We start from the raw sequence: 20764 nt of genomic DNA, 5'->3' as shown, positions 1-20764 counted from the left end.
AACATAAGAATTGTACGGGAAGGAAAGCAGCATCCATCCATCCATCCATTTTCTGAGCCGCTTCTCCTCACTAGGGTCGCGGGCGTGCTGGAGCCTATCCCAGCTGTCATCGGGCAGGAGGCGGGGTACACCCTGAACTGGTTGCCAGCCAATCGCAGGGCACATAGAAACAAACACCCATTCGCACTCACAGTCATGCCTATGGGCAATTTAGAGTCTCCAATTAATGCATGTTTTTTGGGATGTGGGAGGAAACCGGAGTGCCCGGAGAAAACCCACGCAGGCACGGGGAGAACATGCAAACTCCACACAGGCGGGGACAGGGATTGAACCCCGCACCTCAGAACTGTGAGGCTGACGCTCTAACCAGTCGCCCACCGTGCCGCCGGAAAGCAGCATCTGATTTATCCAAATTAAAACATTGCATACAGTAATGCAGATTCAAGAAAATAATTAGACAACTGCCAACGAAAGCTCACAATGCTCATGATTAAGTTCTGAAACGCAAACCTTAGAAAGACAGTCTTCCTTTGTAGTTTAGGATAAAAAGTTCCAAATTCTGAATTCTGTAAAATTCTGAATGTTAACACTCCTTCCACAGGGCAGGCATTTAAACAAGTGCTTCATGTGCACTCGCCTGCTTGCACACCAAGAGATTTCGTTGTCTTCTTCATCCCCCCCAACTCTCTCTTGCCTGCTGTCAGACAAAAAGGCCTTATGTAAGTGAATGCTCCATGTCTTGGGGCACATATAAACTGAAGATGCACTTGAAAATTACAGGGCGCCCTGCTTTTAAAGTCTGAAGCTCAAAGGTTCTTCCACATAGCAGTATGTGTCAGTATCTACAAGGAGCTAAATACGGTACAAAGCAGTTGAGACAAATAATAGAACAGACAGCGGTGGGTGGTGAACGTTTGGGACGTGCACGGGGGCAGGAAGGAGGCTGCTGTTTGAGTGAGGCTACAGTGCCAGTTTGATGGCATATCGCTTTATGTGCGTGCCTGCCACAGAGTTCACACAGGGAGAAGGGCTGCACCACTGGTGCCAGCAGTGGCAGAAGGGACACAGAGGGAGATGACCCAATACCTACCAGACTCTTCTCCTACAACATGTCTGTTTGTGAACAAAAAAAAATAACTACTACTTACAATTACCACTCCTTCATCACCTCTCACCCACAGAACATGAACAAGGGGAATAAATTAATATGTTATCCAGCAAATAAGTAGGAATAGACATATACATATAAATCACCTAATTGGGGATTAAATTCTGTACTGTTTACTGGTCAACTGTGATAATATTTCATCTATCCACCCTTTTTCCATAAATGGTTAGAACTACAGATTTAAATTTGAATAATTGTTACTGACGTATATAGCATAATGTACTTAGCAGTGTGTGTGGACAATTTAAGGTTAAGTGAGAGTAAGGGATAGAGCTAGAGAGAGACCACTAGCTAAAATTCAGCTGTGTGTGTGCATGCTCATAAATGATAAAAGGTAAATAAAACTGTCGTCATAGGCAAAAAAATAAATAAAAATTAGTCAATTTGTAATTTGTCTGGGGTCAATGCAATTAACATTTTTTTTAACATCCAAATCAGATTAACAGTGTCAGAATTACAACAGTTTGTACGTGTGCCTCCCACGTTTTAAAGGACAGAGAGAGTTATCTTAAATAAAACTTCCACTTTTTAATACTTGGTTACAAATCCTTCACAGTCAATTACAGCCTAAAGTCTGGAACGCATAGCCATCACCAGACATCATCTGAGTGAATACAGAGGGTACACACCATTTGTAAACAATTGGTGAGCCTCAAAAACAGGTAGGCCAGATCAGGGCTTGCCAAACAATATCTAAAAAAGCCTTTCTAGTTCTGGAACAATATCCTATGAACAGAGGAGACAAAGATCAACTTGTACCAGAGTGATGGGAAGAGTATGGAGAAGGCAAAGAACTGTTCATGATCCAAAACATACCACCTCATCAGTGAAACATGGTGGTGGCAGTGTCATGGTGTGGGCATGTATGGCTGCCAGTGGAACTGGTTCACTTGTATTTCTTGATGATATGACTGCTGACAAAAGCCACCGGATGAATTCAAGTGTTTCCAACAATATTACCTGATCATATTCAGCCAAAAACTTCAGAACTCACTGTATGGCGCTTCAGTTTTTTCTTTTTTTAAGACAAAGAAGAGGAATGCCACACAATGGCCAAGTCAATCACCTGACCTGAATCCGACCGAGCATGCATTTCACTTGCTGAAGACAAAACTGAAGGGAAGATGCCAAGAACAAGCAGGAACAGAAAATAGTTGCAGTAGAGGCCTGGCAGAATCAGCAGGAATGAATTTCAGGATCTGGTGATGTCTATGCGGTTCAGACATCAGGCTGTAATTGACTGCAGTAGATTTCCATCAAAGTATTGAAAAGTGAAAGCTTTCATTCCTGAGTGTTAATTTGTCCCATTTACTTTTGTTCCCTTAAAAAAATGGGAGGCATAAATACATACTGTTGTAATTCCTATACTGTTCACCTGATTTGGGTGTCAATACCCTCAAACGATAAGATAAAATATAAAGCTGAAATTCTGCAGTTAAGCACATCTTGTTCATTTAATTTCAAATACATTGTGGTGGTGAGAGCCAAAAAGATGAGAACTGCGTCTATGTCCCAATATTTATAGACCCGATTGTAGCCTGTCACCACTTGATGTGCACAGCTGCAGATGGACAACCTTCATATACAGTGCCAGCCCTCTTCTCAAATTCTTACTTTTTGCATAGTTTACCCCCTTTGTTTACAATCATCAAACAAATATAAATATCAGATAACCCAAGTAGACATAAAATGCAGTTTTTAAATTGTGATGCTACTTAAGGGAAAAAAAATATTCAACACTACTTGCCCTGTGGGGGGGAAAAAAAAGGTTTTGTAGTAGCCTAGTCAAAGTCCGGACTTGAATCCGATTGAAATGCTGTGGCATGATCTTAAAAACAAAACCCTCCATTGCTGCTTTTGGTTTTGCAAGTTATAGAAACACTTAATTTCAGTTGCTGCTGAGGGTAGCACAACCAGTTATTAGGTTTAAAGGGCCATTACTTTTTCCACACAGGGCCAGGTAACTTTAAATTGTTATAGTGAATAGTTTTCCTTAATAAATAAAATTACCATTTAAAAATAGCATTTTTTCTTCTTTAATTGGGTTATCTTTGGCTGATACTTACATTTGTTTGATGATCTTAAAGTGAGAAAACTATGCAAAATAATAATTTGAGAAGGAGCCCAATACTTTTTCACATTCTCGCTCAACTCAACTCGTAAAGCTAGGTAATGTGTGGTCTCCTTTTTTTTTTTTTTTGTTCATGTATGACCAAATATTCACCGCACAAACGGGCTTAATAAATTACAGCTTGAATAAACAACTATCATTTGTGAAATCCCAGCACTTAAGAGGTGGTGGTTTTCTGCCTCTGTCATTTTTTTTTTTTTTTAATTCACGCCACCAAATTGAACCAGAAACACAAAAACAAAATGATAATATTAAGAGCTCCAGTTAGCCACAACTCACATTTACACAATAACATGAAGATGAACTGGTCATGTTCATAACATCAAATATTAAGCCCCTACTTCTTAAAGGCACACACAAACACACTACGGTTATTGTTGTGACTCGGCTTGAGCCAATGTACAGTAATTACAAATAAAGCCAGTTTATTTCTTTACATTCCTTTATTTTTCATCGAGCGTTGTTCTTCCTTAAGCAACAAAAAATGTGTTTGTTGGGGGGGCTGGATCTGGCCTTTCAAGTCATTTTAATAGGAATAGGAATTTGATATACAAGCTTGGAACAAATTCAGTTCGTAAGTCAAGGTACCACTGGACATAAAATATAAATTGTCATTGTTTTAATGACTCAGCTGATTATTTAACTGCTGTTAACTCTAAGACGCGTGTCTAATAAGAATCAACCAAGACAAGATATTAATTTTCACTCATAGTTTCATGTCATTCCAACTTAATATTTTGGTAGATCCTGTGTTCATGTTTTTAATGAGTGTGCATGGATACACACTGAAAACCTGATGAGCGTGATGGTCTGATGATAGTTTTTTCAAAGAGATATTTTTATTTTTTTATCTCACAGCAAACGCTAAAATAGGAACAAGAACAAATGTGACCGCAGCAAAAAATACCTGTATAAATGTAGAGCTGGCCATTAAACAATATTAACTTTTAATCAGGTCATACATCTCTGTGGTTACTAAGCATAGATGTACATAAATGTTGGACAAAATGCACAAAGTCCTGGGTAAATTGTTATGCACTGTTTGAAACATACATTTGCATATGGTGCGACAGATTGAAAAACACTTAAAACAAGATCCCATTTAATCGGGTTGCCAAATGTAAATATACTGTGTGAATGCTGTGCGCCAATTGACTAATTGTCAAGCAGTTGCATTTTTTTTTAGGCAAAAGACTTTTTGACTCGCGTCTACTGTAATAATTAATGTCTGTTGTGTTCATCGTAAAATAATAAGTGGATGTCAATGTTAAAGTATAGCATGACGATGAGATTGTTGCCGTCTGATGGAAACTGCACTCCACTATACTATGCTTTTGAATTTGAAAATCAGAAGCAAACACACTGCCATGCGTATAATAACTAACACTATTAGCTGCCAGAACTTTAAATTCAACACATAATTGATAAAGGCAAGAATAATAAAAGACCTTGTCATTTTCCTTCTTTGGGACTTAACTATACATTGACATGTATACTCGCTCAGTCTGGAGATCTAGGGCTCTCTTTCTGAAGACACGTCACCCTCTGCCCCACTACTCGGATTAGTGTCCTGTCGGGAACGTAGGGCACTCTTCTCCTTGCTTGACTCGGAGGGTCCCTTGGATCGTCCCTTTTCTTTCCTTGGCTGCTGCTTCTCTTGCTTAGACGACTGAGGAAAAAAATAGGAAATTAGGCGTACTTAGTTGATTAATCATTCAGGTTATAATCCACGCTTTTTTAAAACCTACAGCGTAATTAAATAAAACAATCATCCAGAGTATTTTCAAGCAGTTTTTCAAAAGCAAGGTTTTCTCAATCCCACTACCGTGTGGGATTGTAAAGGAAACATTGCAATATCTGTCAAAATATTACCAACAGTTAAAAATCTAAGATGTTTAGAAAGAGCTTGGGCGTGACCTCATGCAACAGGGCTATCCAAAGAGTTTTTAAATTCGACTTAAAAACATGCTTGTGTTGGCAACTTATTGCATTTGTGTGCAGCTGAATAGCTAAATGCTGCTTGATCGTGTTTTCTTTGGACTCTGTGCTCCACTATTTGATCTGTCGATCTCAGAGCTCTACTGGGTTTATATTCTATTAGCATTTATTTCATGTATTCAGGACCCAAACTGTTTAGTGATTTATAGACCAGTAGCAGAACTATAAAATCTATTCTAAAGCTGACTGGAAGCCAGTGTAAAGACTTTAGAATTGGAGTAATATGCTCTGACCTCTTTGCTTCGGTCAGAACCCAAGCTGCAGCATTCTGAATGAGCTGCAGCTATTTAATGCTCTTTTGTCCCGTCAGAAGACCATTACAATAGTCAAGTCTACTTGTGTAAAGCATCTTTAATCAATTATTATTCTAAATGAGCTAATGACACCTGCAATAGTGTAGGTTGGTCAATTTCATATAATTTGATCAATAACGGTAAAGACCTGGGCCACTGAATTTCCTCATGAAAAATCTATTAATTTTACCGATATGAGTATTGAATTACTGGCAGTTAACCATCATAAGGTAATAATTGTTTCTAAGAAAAATGTATTCTAAAGCAATATTTTTCAAACTTTCAATCCAAAAATGTCTTCACCATTAGGTGTCCGAAATGCAACATGTTTTCTGAAGATGCTAATAATTTTTTTTTTTTTTTTTTGTCCTGTTCGGCTGTGAGGTGAAGCAGAAAGGAGGATCTGTACCATTTCATGCCAGAACAGTTTTACTGTGTCACAGTGGACTTTTTAAGCTGCCGCTGTGGTTTCTTAGTATTTTGATGGATATTTATTGAGAATCGAAGTCGATCAGTCAAACAGAACAAGGTTTCTCAAGGGGAGTGAGAAAAAAAGACAAAAGACAAAGCACTAGCTATAAACAAGTTGCGGAAAGTAAATCATTATATACCTAGAACAATGACACATTAGATACGAGTGTTTTATGGGGCAGTGGTGCTACACCATGTGAGGGAAGAAAAGGACAAGATAAAACAGGACAAGGACAGGAGGGGCCGCATGCAGGATCGTGAACCCGCCTGTACGACTGTAGTGTGGTGGGAGTGGCTATGTAAATTATAACGTCTATAGGACCAGAGTGTGAGTGAGGGGATACTCAAGAAATTCGCATAGTCGTAAGTTATTTGTTGCTGGGTGTGGGGCCACCCTCATCCTCATTATGTTGTTCCAATACACCAGAGGAATCTGTGAGCTTAAGTGCCAGAATGAGACAGCCATTTTGCATTCATGCAATAGCAGATCGCAAGTTATGGTGTTATTTATGAGATATGCATGAATATGTATGAATTTAAACTGTCTAAAGTATTGCATGTCTTTATGGTTATTACGTTTGCATAAAGACAAGAGTGTAATGGGTTAAGGAGTAGTTAGGATTATTTAAGCACTTCTTATCCACATAGTTTTAAGGGCAATGTATGTAAATTGTGCAACTCAAACGATTTTTTGGAAGTTGTTTGTGTCTTTACCGTTATCCACTTTTGTCTTTACTGTTATAAAAAGAAGTCTCTCAATCGGCTACCACCGTTTGCTCTCTCAATAAGGAGTGCCTTGACTATGAATGCCTAAAAATTGAAATCATCAATAACATTTTGAAAATATTTAAGTGTGGCTGTTTCATATTCATATAAAAATCAAGGTGGCAATAAAAAAAATAGCTGAATTATATATATATTTTTTTTATTATCTTTTCCATTATTGGTCAAATTATATGAAAATGACCCATAGTGTGCATGTGGATATTTATAAACTGCAGACAAGAATTGCTGAAAACAGTATTCATCAGTTATCTTTGAGAGAACAGGACAGCTTCTATTTCTTTCTCCTCGAGCTATTCTGGATTGTCGAAAGATCACAACAATGGAGTGCGCATTGGTGTGGCAGAGAGCATTGTTGTGACTGTGACACCTTGCAGTTTAGACACATGCACCCCTAATGAAAGCTGTGCCATTTGCTCTCCTCAAAACCCAAAGCAGTAAAGACAAAGTATGCTATCCGTGAAGTGAAAAAGGCTGGTAAACTATTGCATAAAATGTTAGATTATTGAAAAGAGACTTAAAATATTTGTATGTTTGACTCCATTAACATTCCACATGAAAGCAAACTTACTGTCAGAAAACAGGAATATTATGTGGTACCACCATTCAAGGCTGTTTCATTTAAATCACAATCTAAATCACTACCTGACCCCCCCCCCCCCCCCCCCACCAAATCATTATTTAAATCAAGGCAAAAAAATGACTTAATCCATAATTCAAATTCAGGAAAATCGTATTTAAATCTATAAATGAATGAGAATATTCTCAGGCATATCCCAGACTCATGGAAAGAAAGGCACAAACTATGTTGGTCATTGGGCACTCTCTGCCAAACTTACCCTATTGGTTGGCCCTTTATCCCTAATGTTGAGCCTTGGCTTCAGTTCCTCATTGCCCATAGCTAAACATCCCAACAGACAAGCTTAAAATTCTGAAGACTTTTTAACATCCCTTCTTTTGGGCCTGCAAGCTGAACCCACTACGGGGAGGGGAGCCAAAGTCAGCTGTGTAAAGCAACAAGGACACTGGGTGGATTCTTTAGTAGTGACCAGAATATATGAAGAACGGCATAATCTCAGGTGTAATGTGATATGAGGGACAGATTTAAACAACACAAGGAAATGCAAATGTATTTCTACTTCATTGTTTTCCATGTCACTTCGTCTGCTGCTGGGAGTTACAAATTTAGGCATTAAAAGATGCATAAAATGGGTGAAGTATGGCGAAGTGCAATTTCAGACCACTGCTGCAATTGTTGCGCAGGGCTTTGGCGGCAATTTTGCGTATTAACATGAGTAGGAACTTTGGCTGCACAAAAAAAAAAAAAAACACGTATCTAGCACCATCTAGTGGTTCAAACTGAGGTATGAAGATGATGATGAGCACGACGACTGACTTATTAGTCGAGCAGATAACTGCACCTTTGTCAGGTGTTTTGTCAGCCCGCCGCCCTCCCAAAAAAAATAAAAAAGGGTAGATATGTATCTTAAAACATTCAGTACCTGTCGGGGATCTGAAGGAACAGAAGGTGATGTCAGCTCAATGGTAACAGGACCATCATTTTGAATGTGTACCTGCATTAAGGCCCCAAACTTTCCATCTAAAACACAAGGCAAATATGTAAGCAATGCATGTTGGTGTCCTCCAACACAATAAATAAAATGTTGTTAATACAATACTTTGCATATTGAAGATCACAACTACCAATTTTAAATCTTACTAATAATGATAATATGGCAGAAATGACACTGCATCCAAGTACAATGCTATTGTTTGACCACAATCCCTTCCATGACGCCGGTCAAAATTTTATTTAGTCAACTATTAAAAGAAAATTTCCCATTGAGATCGCTCCTTTTTCAGTAACATTTTGGTTGAAGTCCAAATTGGACAGCTTTCAGGGAGTTCAAAGTTCGAGATACCAGAAAGATAGCGTGTTACAAAATCTACTGTATGATTAGGTGGAGCCCACAGGCATTTTGGGACAAATAAGGATAAAGTGATCTTCAGAGTGTGACAATAGCCTAAATGTTCTTCCACTGGGTCAGCGAGATTAATGACCGTATGTGCACACTAAGGATTTGGTCCATGCTAGGAGAATGCTGCATAATCATATTTCCTCTCTGAGGCTAATTAGAAGTCCTCACTCCTACCCAGCTAGGCCGAGGTGTTCTCTCCACCTGCTCCCTGGTGGTCAGACCCAGTTCAGTGTCACCATAACAGCGCTTAACAAACCACTTTGCAGCGCCCAAAACTGCTTTAACTTGCAGGACAACACAGTATTGATCTAAGTTAAGTTTTTTTTTTCGCAGCTTCTTTTACGCAAATTCTAAACAAGGTTGTTGATTAATAGCACTGTGGTGCACTGTGCCACACTAAGAATGAATGTTCTCCAGATTAAGGGCAAAGCAAGTTTAACGCACCTTCAACCAACAGCGCTCTGTGTGTGTGTGTATCCTTCCATTCATTTTCTACCGCTTATACGAGGTCGGGTCGTGGGGGCAGTAGCTTTAGCAGGGACGCCAAGACTTCCCTCTCCCCAGCCACTTATCCAGCTCTTCCGGGGGGATCCCGTGGCGTTCACAGGCCAGCCGAGAGACAGTCTCTCCAGCGTGTCCTGGGTCGTCCCCGGGGTCTCCTCCCGGTGAGACGTGCCCGGAACACCTCACCGGGGAGGTGTCTGGGAGGCATCCGAATCAGATGTGGCTCCTCTCGATGTCGACCCACAGCTCGTGACCATAGGTGAGGGTAGGAACGTAGATCGAACGATAAATTGAGAGCTTCGCCTTTCGGCTTAGCTCCTTCTTTACCACAACGGATCGATACAAAGTCTGCATCACTGCGGATGCTGCAGATGCTGCAGATCCGCCTGTTGATCTCTCGTTGCATTCTTCCCTCACTTGTGAACAAGACCCCAAGAAACTGGGAACTCTTCCACTTGGGGCAAGATATCATCCCCGACCTGGAGAGGGCACGCCACCCTTTTCCGACTGAGGACCATGGTCTCAGATTTGGAGGTGCTGATTCTCATCCCTGCCGCTTCACACTCGGCTGCGAACCGCTCCAGTGCGAGTTGGAGATCACGGCTTGATGAAGCCAACAAAACCACATCATCTCCAAAAAGCAGAGATGCAATACTGAGGCCACCAAACCGGACCCCCTCTACACCTCGGCTGCGCCTAGAAATTCTGTTCATAAAAGTTATGATCCCCTCATTGAAGATCATATTTCGATCGGAAAATGTTTGCTGAGAATCCCCACCCTCCCTCCCGTTGAGGACTGTATTTCAGTTGGGAAAAAACTTTTGGCTTGTTAAATTGCTGACTGTCTAGTAACTCTGGGAAACCAGTAGCAACAGTGGCTTATAGGTCTCAACGATGATGACAAAATGATAAGCTCGGTTATTTTTATCAATATTGTAACACACTTATTAATCATGATTATTCCTCATTAGGGAAACATCTGTATTTGTATTGCACTACTCTTGAACAGATAGGGTAAACAGCTTTCAGTGAAAAATGTAATTTAAAATGAGAATAAATTATTCATAATTTAAAAAATTATTTACCTAAGAATTTCATATTTACCTAACTAGGCTAACTGAATTTACCTAACTAGGCTAACTGAATAAATATGCTATTAAAAAGTGCTATAATGAAGTGTAACTCAATGGAAGCAGATACAAAAACATCAGGCTGCAAGCATTGACGTTTCATTAAAAAATCCCCATCAATATAGTGAATTTTCAAGAACAAGTAAGGCTCCATTTTTCTGGTTCACCATAGGTCAGTCATGGTTGCAAACTGCAAAGAACTACACAGTTGTGATTTGCCTCTTTATTTACGCCTGGCGTTTTTTTCTGCAGTCAGGCCAGCCTCCAGTCAAAAAGATGAAATCAAGCTCGCCGCCACGATTGTTCATTGTATGCATTATGGTAACATGCAGCCAAAATGCTGAGGGCCAACTTAAAAAAAATAATAATTTAAAAAAAAAAAATTTTTTTTAAAAAGCTTCACAAATAATACATTGGACGTCAGTGCCTTGTGGGGCTTACCTAACAAACTAATTAGTAATAATAATTAGTACCTAATTTTTTGCCCACTTAGTGCACTTGTAAATTTGCAGGCATAAAGAATCTTTTACCAAATATTATGCAATGTCAAACTGCAGCAGAACATACCATATGAAGGTGTCATTGACCGACCTTTAACAAGCTCAGGCTTGTAGGCACTCCTCATGTTCTCCAGGATGCTGGCATAAAAAGGTTGGGCCAATTCCGCAGGCATAGCCAAGTGGTAGTCCGGCTTGTTACCCTTCAGTATACACTGTAGTGTGAACTGGCTCACACACAGCACCTCATAGTCCCGATCCATGACACTTTTGCTCCATGGCCGACCATTTTCATCCTCAAACAACCGCAGGTTCAAGACCTTACGTACTCTGCAGGCAAGAAGAAAAACGTAGAAAATTCTCTTTGCGCCACAACCGAATCTGATCAAGAAAATAATATATCTACCTAGCTTGAAAGGAGACCACTGGACCAGTGGAGTCATCCATGGAAAATATGTTACCACCTGATTTCAAGAGTTAAATACCTTTGATGCAGTCAAGTGGTAATAGTAGTAGTCATAGTATTAGCAGCAGTAGTAAAACATGAGTTTGAATGTGATTTAGGTCTGAACATTGCCAAATATGCACACGTACAGAACATTAATTTTAAATTTGTTTTCCCTAATAAAGGATTTGTTTTGATAAAAAAAAATTGAATTTTTTTGAATTTTAAAGTTTCAGATTTTCTTTAATTAAACTGGTCACTTTTATTACATAAAAAGTGTCATTGAAGTCCTTTATATATATATATATATATATATATATATATATATATATATATATATCACTGTAAATGTCTTGGCCAGAACTAAGAGTTAGGCAAACATAAAAGGATTAAAATGGAAATGATAATATTGTAATGCCTTCGGATGTGGTCAATGATGACACTGTCGCTGAAGCCTTTCAGTCGCTTTATTCTCCATGAGCGGTAACTGAACGCACATTCATACCAGAGCTGCTATCAACCATTAGACACGCCCAGGCACTCAAGACATCCTGTCTCGAGCCTACGTTGAAGCTGATGTCACAACTGCCAAGCAACAGGCTCACACTCAAAAGAGTTCAGATATTACAATATGATGTAATCATCACTGCGTTTGCCCTCAATGTTACAACGTTTAATTGCAGTCAGAAAACAAATTTGCTCACTTGATGGGAAAGGATTGTTCTTAAAAAAAATAAAAATAAAAAAAAAAAAAAAAAAAGGTATGTCATTGTAAGATCCGTCTTTATTCGGGGTCCCTCATGAACTTACATGTAATCGGCATCTGTGTGGGTGTCGTCCACAGACATACCAAGCAGCACACATAATCCCCGTCCAATTGAATTTATCTGATCGTCTCCCACTGCAGGAAAAAAAAAATGAGAGAAAAAAGTTGTGAGTCGCTCAAGTGCAGAGGCTGAGCACGTGTGAGGATGAGTAAGCATAAAGGGAAAGCAGCCGTTTCCAAACGTTATAATAGCTCTGCACTTGTGGTATTATCATTTTTGTGTCCTAAACCCAAACTAACCTAACTTTAATTTGTTAAGATTGTCTTTGTTTTTTTAGTATAGTAGCATCCTGTGAAGTCGTGTTAATGCTAAGCTAGCTAATTTAATAAAGACGCCAATGAATTGGTCGACAGATCCAAAACACATAGCACAGTTTTTCAAATCAAAATAACTGTTTACCTGTGACAGACGCCCTGGTCACTCTTTGAATGATCACCTTCATTCTTTTGGCAATGTTTCTCCGCACAATGACACCTATACTCGTGTACCACGCACGTACCCACACAGTGTCGTGAAGCACAGATATAGAGAAGACTAGATTCACCAGCGCGCTGTCGACGCTAGGCTCAGCGACATGCCTACGTGGGGGCCACATTGGTTGGGGCAACGTTCCCATCAAAGGCAATGCATGTGTATTAAAAGTAAGTCATAACCTGCTAATTTCTCAACAAATTTTCATGAGGTTTACTTTTTTGGTCAACCTCAAAGTGTGTGTTATCAAAATAGAACATTTGGGAGGGGGGGGGGGGGGGTGAGCCTCACAGTTTTCTACTTGTGATTGTACGGCGTTGTGTGCATCTATGTAGTACATGAGTGTGCAGATATCCTTGGTTATTTTGGTTTTCGTGCAGTCCAGACATGAAACACGCCGACACTTTGCCCCCAGTAGCTTTTGCGTCGACACGCAACGTGTCGGATCTACCTATGGTTCATATCTATGACATAAACTGTAAGAAACCTTGTCCCCCTCAAGTGGCCTCTTCTGGAGTTTCACTCACATTACAGCACAGCAAAGTACTGTATTAGTACTGACGTGGGGGGAAAAAAACATTACTAGTAAGACAAGTCATTCTACTAGTGCACACTGGATATCGAATAAATGTTCAAACACTTTCCGTATGGCCTGTTATAAAAGTGAAACTGAAAACATAGTGAATGTATAATTGCTAGGAGTGTAACAGTTCGTTGCAGTTCCGTACGTACGTACCTGGTTCGGTTCACATTTGGCACAGTAAGTGAACAAAATGCATAAAAAGCCCGCTTATCTTTTGTGTGAACAGGAAGACATCTAAATTTAAAAGGAAACCGCCATGTCGCCAGCTCGAATCGCAGCTCTGACGACTATCTGTCGTCTAAGTGTCCTTGGGCAAGACACAGAACTCAAAATTGCTCCCAGTGGCCCTGGAAGCACCGCAACATAATTGCACTTCATTTTCCATGACATCCGCTGGCCGCTGGACTGAGTGTGTGGCTGGAGCATGTGGCAGTTAATGTACACAAACTGCACTTGGTTTACACAGCACCCAACGTAGGGTAGGGCGCAGGACGGTGCAGGGAAGTCAAGGAAAATGTGTGTTTTCAAAGGTAACATAAAATGACATGAAGAGATCACGACTGATGTCTGTGTGGGAGAAGAATATGACTGAGAACATTGTACACCACGTACTGACCGTAGAACTGAACTTTTATCATCAGTACAAATGTAATTTTCAGTACAATAGCAGATGGTATCCTTCTTGTACTTTTAGAGGATGTACCACAGTTGATTTCATTTCATCCTCACACAAATGTATTAATTCACACTGCATTATAAGCATGTCTTCCATACAAGTCCACAGTGTCCATTTGAATTTCAACTGTCTCCAGTCGAAGGACCACCAGTGAATGACTGAAAGAAATTGTAGATCCTTGTTGTGTATGGAACAAAGTCTTTTTTGTAGAGGATGATCGTTTTTGTGTGAGCAGTCTGGTGGAGAACTTCATTTCGATCCTTCGGCTTTTCTGTTCTTTCTTCTTCATTTTGAGCTGAGTCTGATGGGGCAAAGGAGAGGAATTTAGCAAGTGGAAACGATCAGATGGACCTTTTAATCCATACTACATTTTTTATTATATTCCAAAATCATTTTAGAAAGCCCTGAGTCTCTTAAAAATCCTATTAATATCTTAACTGTACCTCCCATTCCCAGTAGCCCTTCTAAACTAAAATCCCTAACCCCTATTTTCCCTAATCTCTCCCACACTGTCCCACTGCTTCTTCTTTCCCCAGCCCACTACCTACCCTTTAGACTTTTTAATATTCTTCAGTCTTACACAAATGCGTTCCTATTCCTTCTCTATCCCATTTTCCTACCACATTTGACTGATTTTACACCATATGACACTCGTAATCTCTGATTCTTTCAGAAAAAGCAGCAATCTCTTCTTACCTGTGCTGTTTTTGAAACGACCAGTGTAATGAAAGTACGCAAAGGAGCCGATCATAGTCCACACACCCATTGCGTACACCGTAGACACAATTCTGTTCCACTTTGTAACATCTTTCAACGTCATTTCTGCGCTCAAAACTGTTGCGGGAGGACGAGACGTTTAGCTAGCAGTCGAAGGGCGCAGCCATGGCAGTCTAACCCGGAAGTACATGCAGCGAACTGCAATGCCGACACATGACGCCAAAGCGTAAAAATAGTTTTTGTAATATTTAAAATTTAGATTTATACACATGGAAACTAAAATGGCAAACAATGTGTGATATGTAGTCAAGTATGTATTTTTTAAAATTGCGCAGTTTCGACATTTACACACTTTTACATGCAGCTACAGATGCGCTCAATGTCTTCTTCTATTCCTTTCGGCTTGTCCCTTTAGGGGTCGCCACAGCGCGTCATCCTTTTCCGTGTAAGCCTATCTCCTGCATCCTCCTCTCGAACACCAACTGCCCTTATGTCTTTCCTCACGACATCCATCAACCTTCTCTTTGGTCTTCCTCTTGCTCTCTTGCCTGGCAGCTCCATCCTCATCATCCTTTTACCAATATACTCACCATTTCTCCTCTGGACGTGACCAAACCATCGAAGTCTGCTCTCTCTAACTTTGTCTCCAAAACATCTGACCTTCCTTGGCTCTCCCTCTGATGAGCTCCTTTCTAATTTTATCCAACCTGCTCACTACCTCAACATCTTCATTTCCGCCACCTCCAGCTCTGCTTCCTGTTGTCACTTCAGTGCAACTGTCTCTAATCCATACATCATGGCTGGCCTCACCACTGTCTTATAAACATTGCCCTTCATCTGAGCAGAGACTCTTCTGTCACATAACACACCTGACACCTTCCTCCACCCGTTCCAACCTGCTTGAACACGTTTCTCCATTTCCTGACCACACTCACCATTGCTCTTGGACGGTTGACCCCAAGTATTTAAAGTGCTCCACCCTTGCTATCTCTTCTCCCTCGAGCCTCACTCTTCCCCCACCAACCCTCTCATTCATGCACATATATTCTGTTTTACTTCGGCTAATCTTCATTCCTCTGCTTTCCAGTGCATGCCTCCATCATTCTAACTGTTCCTCCACCTGCTCCCTGCTTTCACTGCAGATCACAATGTCATCTGCAAACATCATGGTCCACGGGGATTCCAGTCTAACCTCATCTGTCAGCCTATCCATCACCGCTGCAAACAGGAAGGGGCTCAGGGCTGATCCCTGATGCAGTCCCACCTCCACCTTAAATTCCTCTGTCACACCTTCAAGACACCTCACCACTGTTCTGCTGCCCTCGTACATTTCCGGTATTATTCTAAGGTCTTTCTCTGCCACGCCAGACGTCCGCATGCAGTACCACAGTTCCTCTCCGGGTACTCTGTCATAGGCTTTCTCTAGATCTACAAAGACACAATGTAGCTCCTTCTGACCTTCTCTGTACTTCTCCATCAACAACCTCAAGGCAAATAATGCATCTGTGGTACTCTTTCTAGGCATGAAACCATACTGTTGCTCGCAAATACTCACTTCTGTCCTGAGTCAGAATTAGGTTAATTCTGTTGAACAAGCTGGTCCAAAACTCCACAGCCACCTCTCCTAGATGCTTCCATATCTCCACAGGAATGTCATCAGGACCAACTGCCTTTCCATTTTTCATCCTCTTTAATACCTTTCTAACTTCTCCCTTACTAATCATTGCCACTTCCTGGTCCACCACACTTGCCTCTTCTACTCTTCCTTCTCTCTCATTTTCCTCATTCACCAACTCCTCAAAGTATTCTTTCTGTCCAACCTGCCATACATGCCATCATATGCCTCTTATTTGGCCTTTGCCACCTCTACCTTTGCCCTGTGTTGCATCTCAATGTATTCCTTTCGCCTCTCCTCGGTCCTCTCAGTGTCCCACTTCTTCTTAGCTAACCTTTTTCCTTGTATGATTTCCTGTATTGTGAGGTTCCACCACCAAGTCTCATTCACTCCTTTCCTGCCAGAAGATACACCAAGTACTCTCTTGGCTGCCTCTCTGATCACCTTGGCTGTAGTGGTCCAGTCTTCTGGAAGCTCCTCCTGTCCACCGAGAGCCTGTCTCACCTCTTCCCGAAAAGCTGCACAACACTCGTTCTGTCTCAACTTCCACCACACAGTTCTCTGCTCTGCCTCTGTCTTCTTAATCTTCCGCCCCACCACCAGAGTCATTTTACACACCACCATCCTATTCTGTCTAACCACACTCACCCCTACCACTACCTTACAGTCGGTAACCTTTCAGATTAAATCATCTGCACAAGATGTAATCCACCTGCGTGCTTCTACCTTCGCTCTTGTAGGTCACCGTATGTTCCTGCCTCTTCTGGAAAAAAGTGTTCACTACAGTCATTTCCATCCTTTTTGCAAAGTCTACCACCATCTGTCCCTCCAAGTTCCTTTCCTGGATGCCATACTTACCCATCACTTCTTCATCACCCTATTTCCTTCACCAACATGTCCATTACAATCTGCACCAATTACGAATCTCTCTCTGTCTGGGATGCTCAGAACTACTTCGTCTAGCTCCTTCCAGAATTTCTCTTTCACCTCTCGGTCACATCCTACCTGTGGGGCATAGCCACTAATCACATGATACATAATGACTCAGTATACTTTGGTGCTCTACTGGGCACAGTTCTTTTCTACTGAAACAATACAAAGAGAAAAAAAGAAATTTGTGCTGTTATCACGTATCGAGAATGTTATTCTATATTTTTTTCATATGGTAATACATATTGCAGGGTTAAAAAAAAAACACAATGTCATTTGTTTCCAATATTGTGTAGGTCTAGTTACAACCATGTTAAATCGAGCAAATGTTCATGATTTTTTTGTAAAACAGTCATTGAAAGCACATTTCATCTTTCTAAACAGAAATGCACAATTGCATGTGCCAAGGGCATTTCAGAACACATTATCAAGGAACTATTGATATTGGGCAGCCGTGGCCCAATGGTTAAGATCATCGCCTGCCACCGTGGGGGACCTAGGTTCAAAACCCCGACTGGACAATCCGCCAACATCCTCCGGACTCACGGCTGTGGTGTCTTTGAGCAAGACACCGATACCCCGAAATGCTCCCCGGGCGCTTCAGCTGCCCCCTGCTCCAGTGTGTTCCACTAACATGTGTATGTGTTCACTGTGATGGGTTAAATGCAGAGAACAAATTTCGTGTGCGTGCGTGCATGCATGCATGTTCATGACAATAAAAGATGATTCTTCTTCTTCTAGAGAGTTCAATATCCAAACTGAAAACGGAACAAGACAACTGCAAGTATACAAGTCAATTAAAAAAATAAACATCAAGACTACACAAAAGGGGTAAAAAAAAAGACTACACAAAAGAAATAAGACCACAAAATTAGACAGTTAGTTATACTGATATATATCTGCAATGAGTAAAACCATGAAGGAACACGACAAAAGTCAATCAAATAATTTGGATTTTTTCACGGGAACAAAGGAGGAGAAATAACAATTCTGTGTATAAAAGACCATACAATAAATGTAATCTTAAAACTGCATACAATTATTATGGAAAGAAAATCTGAAAAAAACCGTTTACACTAGCATCTCTACAATGCAGCCCTATGGGGGGCACAAGCCAGTGCAAACTGTAGGCCGGTCCCAAGGCCGGAGAAATGCAGAGGGTTGCGTCAGGAAGGGCAACCGGCTTAAAACTTTGCCAAACAAATATGAGCGTTCATCCAAAGAATTCCGTACCGGATCGGTCGTGGCCCGGGTTAACAACGTCCGCCACCAGCGCCGTCATCCTGCAGGGCGCCGGTGGAAATTCAGCTACTGTGGGTCGAAATCGAAGAAGAAGAGGTGGAAAGCGGGTTCTTCGGCAGCAAGAGAAGAGGAAAGCAAAGAGCCTAGAACTGAATGTGGGGACTTTGAATGTTGGGACTATGACAGGAAAATATCGGGAGTTGGTTGACATGATGATTAGGAGAAAGGTTGATATATTGTGTGTCGGGGAGACCAGATGGAAAGGCAGTAAGGCTAGAAGTTTAGGGGCAGGGTTTAAATGAATTTGCCATGGTGTAGATGCGAAGAGAAATGGAGTCGGGGTTATTTTAAAAGAAGAGTTGGCTAAGAATGTCTTGGAGGTGAAAAGAGTATCAGATCGAGTGATGAGGCTGAAACTTGAAATTGAGGGTGTTATGTATAATGTGATTAGTAGCTATGGCCCACAGGTAAGTTATGACCGACAGGTGAAAGAGAAATTCTGGAAGGAGCTAGATGAAGTAGTTCAGAGCATCCCAGACAGAGAGAGAGTCGTGATTGGTGCAGCTTGTAATGGACATGTTGATGAAGGAAATAGGGGTGATGAAGAAGTGATGGGTAAGTACGGCATCCAGCAAAGGAACTTGGAGGGACAGATGGTGGTAGACTTTGCAAAAAGGATGCAAATGGGTGTAGTGAACACTTTTTTTCCAGAAGAGACAGGAACATAGGGTGACTTACAAGAGCAGAGGGAGAAGCACGCAGGAGGATTACATCTTGTGCAGACGATGTAATCTGAAGGAGGTTACAGACTGTAACGTAGTGGTAGGGGAGAGTGTGGCTAGACAGCATATGATGGTGGTGTGTAAGATGACACTGGTGGTGGGGAGGAAGATTAGCAAGACAAAGGCAGAGCAGAGAACCACGTGGTGGAAGATGAGACAGGGCGAGTGTTGTGCAGCTTTTCGGGAAGAGGTGAGACAGGCTCTCGGTGGTTAGGAGGAGCTTCCAGAAGACTGGACCACTGCAGCCAAGGTGATCAGAGAGGCAGGGAGGAGAGTACTTGGTGTATCTTCTGGCAGGAAAGGAGAGAAGGAGACTTGGTGGCTGAACCTCACAGTACAGGAAATCATACAAGGAAAAAGGTTAGCTAAGAAGAAGTGGGACACTGAGAGGACCAAGGAGAGACGAAAGGAATACATTAGGGTGATTGAGGGTAGAGATGGAAATATGTTGACTGGTGCCAGTAGTGTGCTAGATAGATGGAAAGAATACTTCGAGGAGTTGATGAATGAGGAAAATGAGAGAGAAGGGAGAGTAGAAGAGGCAAGTGGGTTGGACCAGGAAGTGGCAATGATTAGTAAGGGGGAAGTTAGAAAGATATTAAAGAGGATGAAAAATGGGAAGGCAGTTGGTCCTGATGACATTCCTGTGGAGATATGGAAGCATCTAGGAGCGGTGGCTGTGGAACGTTTGACCAGTTTGTTCAATAGAATTCTAGCGCGTAAGAAGATGCCTGAGGAATGGAGGAAAAGTGTCCTGGTGCGTATTTTTAAAAAGGGGATGTGCATAGCTGTGGCAACTATAGAGGAATAAAGTTGATGAGCCACACAAGGAAGTTATGGGAAAGAGTAGTGGAGGCTCGACTCAGGACAGAAGTGTGTATTTGCGAGCAACAGTATGGTTTCATGCCTAGAAAGTACCACAGATGTATTATTCACCTTGAGGATGTTGATGGAAAAATACAGAGAAGGTCAGAAGGAGCTACATTGTGCCTTTGTAGATCTAGAGAAAGCCTATGACAAAGTACCCAGAGAGGAACTGTGGTACTGCATGCGGAAGTCTGGAGTGGCAGAGAAATATGTTAGAATAATACAGGACATGTATGAGGGCAGCAGAACAGCGGTGAGGTGTGCTGTAGGTGTGACAGACGAATTTAAGGTGGAGGTGGGACTGCATCAGGGATCAGTCCTGAGCCCCTTCCTCTTTGCAGTGGTGATGGATAGGCTGACAGATGCGGTTAGACTGCAATCCCCGTGGACCATGATGTTTGCAGATGACATTGTGATCTGCAGTGAAAGCAGGGTGCAGGTGGAGGAACATTGAGAAAGATGGAGTTATGCACTGGAAATCAGAGGAATGAAGATTCGCCGAAGTAAGACAGAATATATGTGCATGAATGAGAGGGGTGGTGGGGGAAGAGTGAGGCTACAGGGAGAAGAGATAGCAAGGGTGGAGGACTTTAAATACTTGGGGTCAACAGTCCAGAGCAATGGTGAGTGTGATCAGGAAGTGAAGAAACGGGTT

General features: G+C 41.4%; 2 protein-coding genes across 3 annotated transcripts; both read right to left on the bottom strand.

Annotated features, from left to right (window-relative positions):
* Positions 1-3723: 3723 nt before the first annotated feature.
* dtd1 (D-aminoacyl-tRNA deacylase 1) lies at positions 3724-12780 on the bottom strand. Of its 2 annotated transcripts, none has more exons than XM_061772150.1 (5): positions 12626-12780; positions 12210-12300; positions 11025-11284; positions 8347-8444; positions 3724-4968 (listed from the first exon to the last, which is right to left on the bottom strand). In XM_061772150.1, the coding sequence occupies exons 1-5, from the start codon at positions 12666-12668 to the stop codon at positions 4813-4815; spliced, it is 648 nt and encodes a 215-aa protein (XP_061628134.1). In that variant the 5' UTR covers positions 12669-12780; the 3' UTR covers positions 3724-4812. The 2 variants fall into 2 exon arrangements, with proteins under 2 accessions (XP_061628134.1, XP_061628135.1); XM_061772151.1 differs by having other exon boundaries at positions 11049-11284.
* Positions 12781-13892: 1112 nt separating this feature from the next.
* On the bottom strand, positions 13893-14869 carry LOC133477428 (small integral membrane protein 26-like). Its single transcript, XM_061772152.1, has 2 exons — positions 14653-14869; positions 13893-14257 (listed from the first exon to the last, which is right to left on the bottom strand). Exons 1-2 carry the CDS (start codon positions 14774-14776, stop codon positions 14079-14081), a joined length of 303 nt encoding a protein of 100 aa, XP_061628136.1. The 5' UTR covers positions 14777-14869; the 3' UTR covers positions 13893-14078.
* Positions 14870-20764: the final 5895 nt, after the last annotated feature.

This window comes from Phyllopteryx taeniolatus, chromosome 4 (assembly GCF_024500385.1).
Source record: "Phyllopteryx taeniolatus isolate TA_2022b chromosome 4, UOR_Ptae_1.2, whole genome shotgun sequence".
NCBI lineage: Eukaryota > Metazoa > Chordata > Actinopteri > Syngnathiformes > Syngnathidae > Phyllopteryx > Phyllopteryx taeniolatus.
This window is presented reverse-complemented; position numbering and strand designations above follow the sequence as displayed.

What these genes read in the sequence shown, in the direction of transcription:
- dtd1 (XM_061772150.1), bottom strand. Translation starts at nt 12,668, where the DNA reads ATGAAGGTGATCATTCAAAGAGTGACCAGGGCGTCTGTCACAG. An exon ending in GTCAATGACACCTTCATATG is followed by an intron (nt 8,445 to 11,024) that starts GTATGTTCTGCT and finishes CTTGTGTTTTAG; the next exon opens with ATGGAAAGTTTGGGGCCTTA. An exon ending in TTCCTTCAGATCCCCGACAG is followed by an intron (nt 4,969 to 8,346) that starts GTACTGAATGTT and finishes TTTTTTCCTCAG; the next exon opens with TCGTCTAAGCAAGAGAAGCA.
- LOC133477428 (XM_061772152.1), bottom strand. Translation starts at nt 14,776, where the DNA reads ATGACGTTGAAAGATGTTACAAAGTGGAACAGAATTGTGTCTACGGTG. An exon ending in TCGTTTCAAAAACAGCACAG is followed by an intron (nt 14,258 to 14,652) that starts GTAAGAAGAGAT and finishes TTGCCCCATCAG; the next exon opens with ACTCAGCTCAAAATGAAGAA.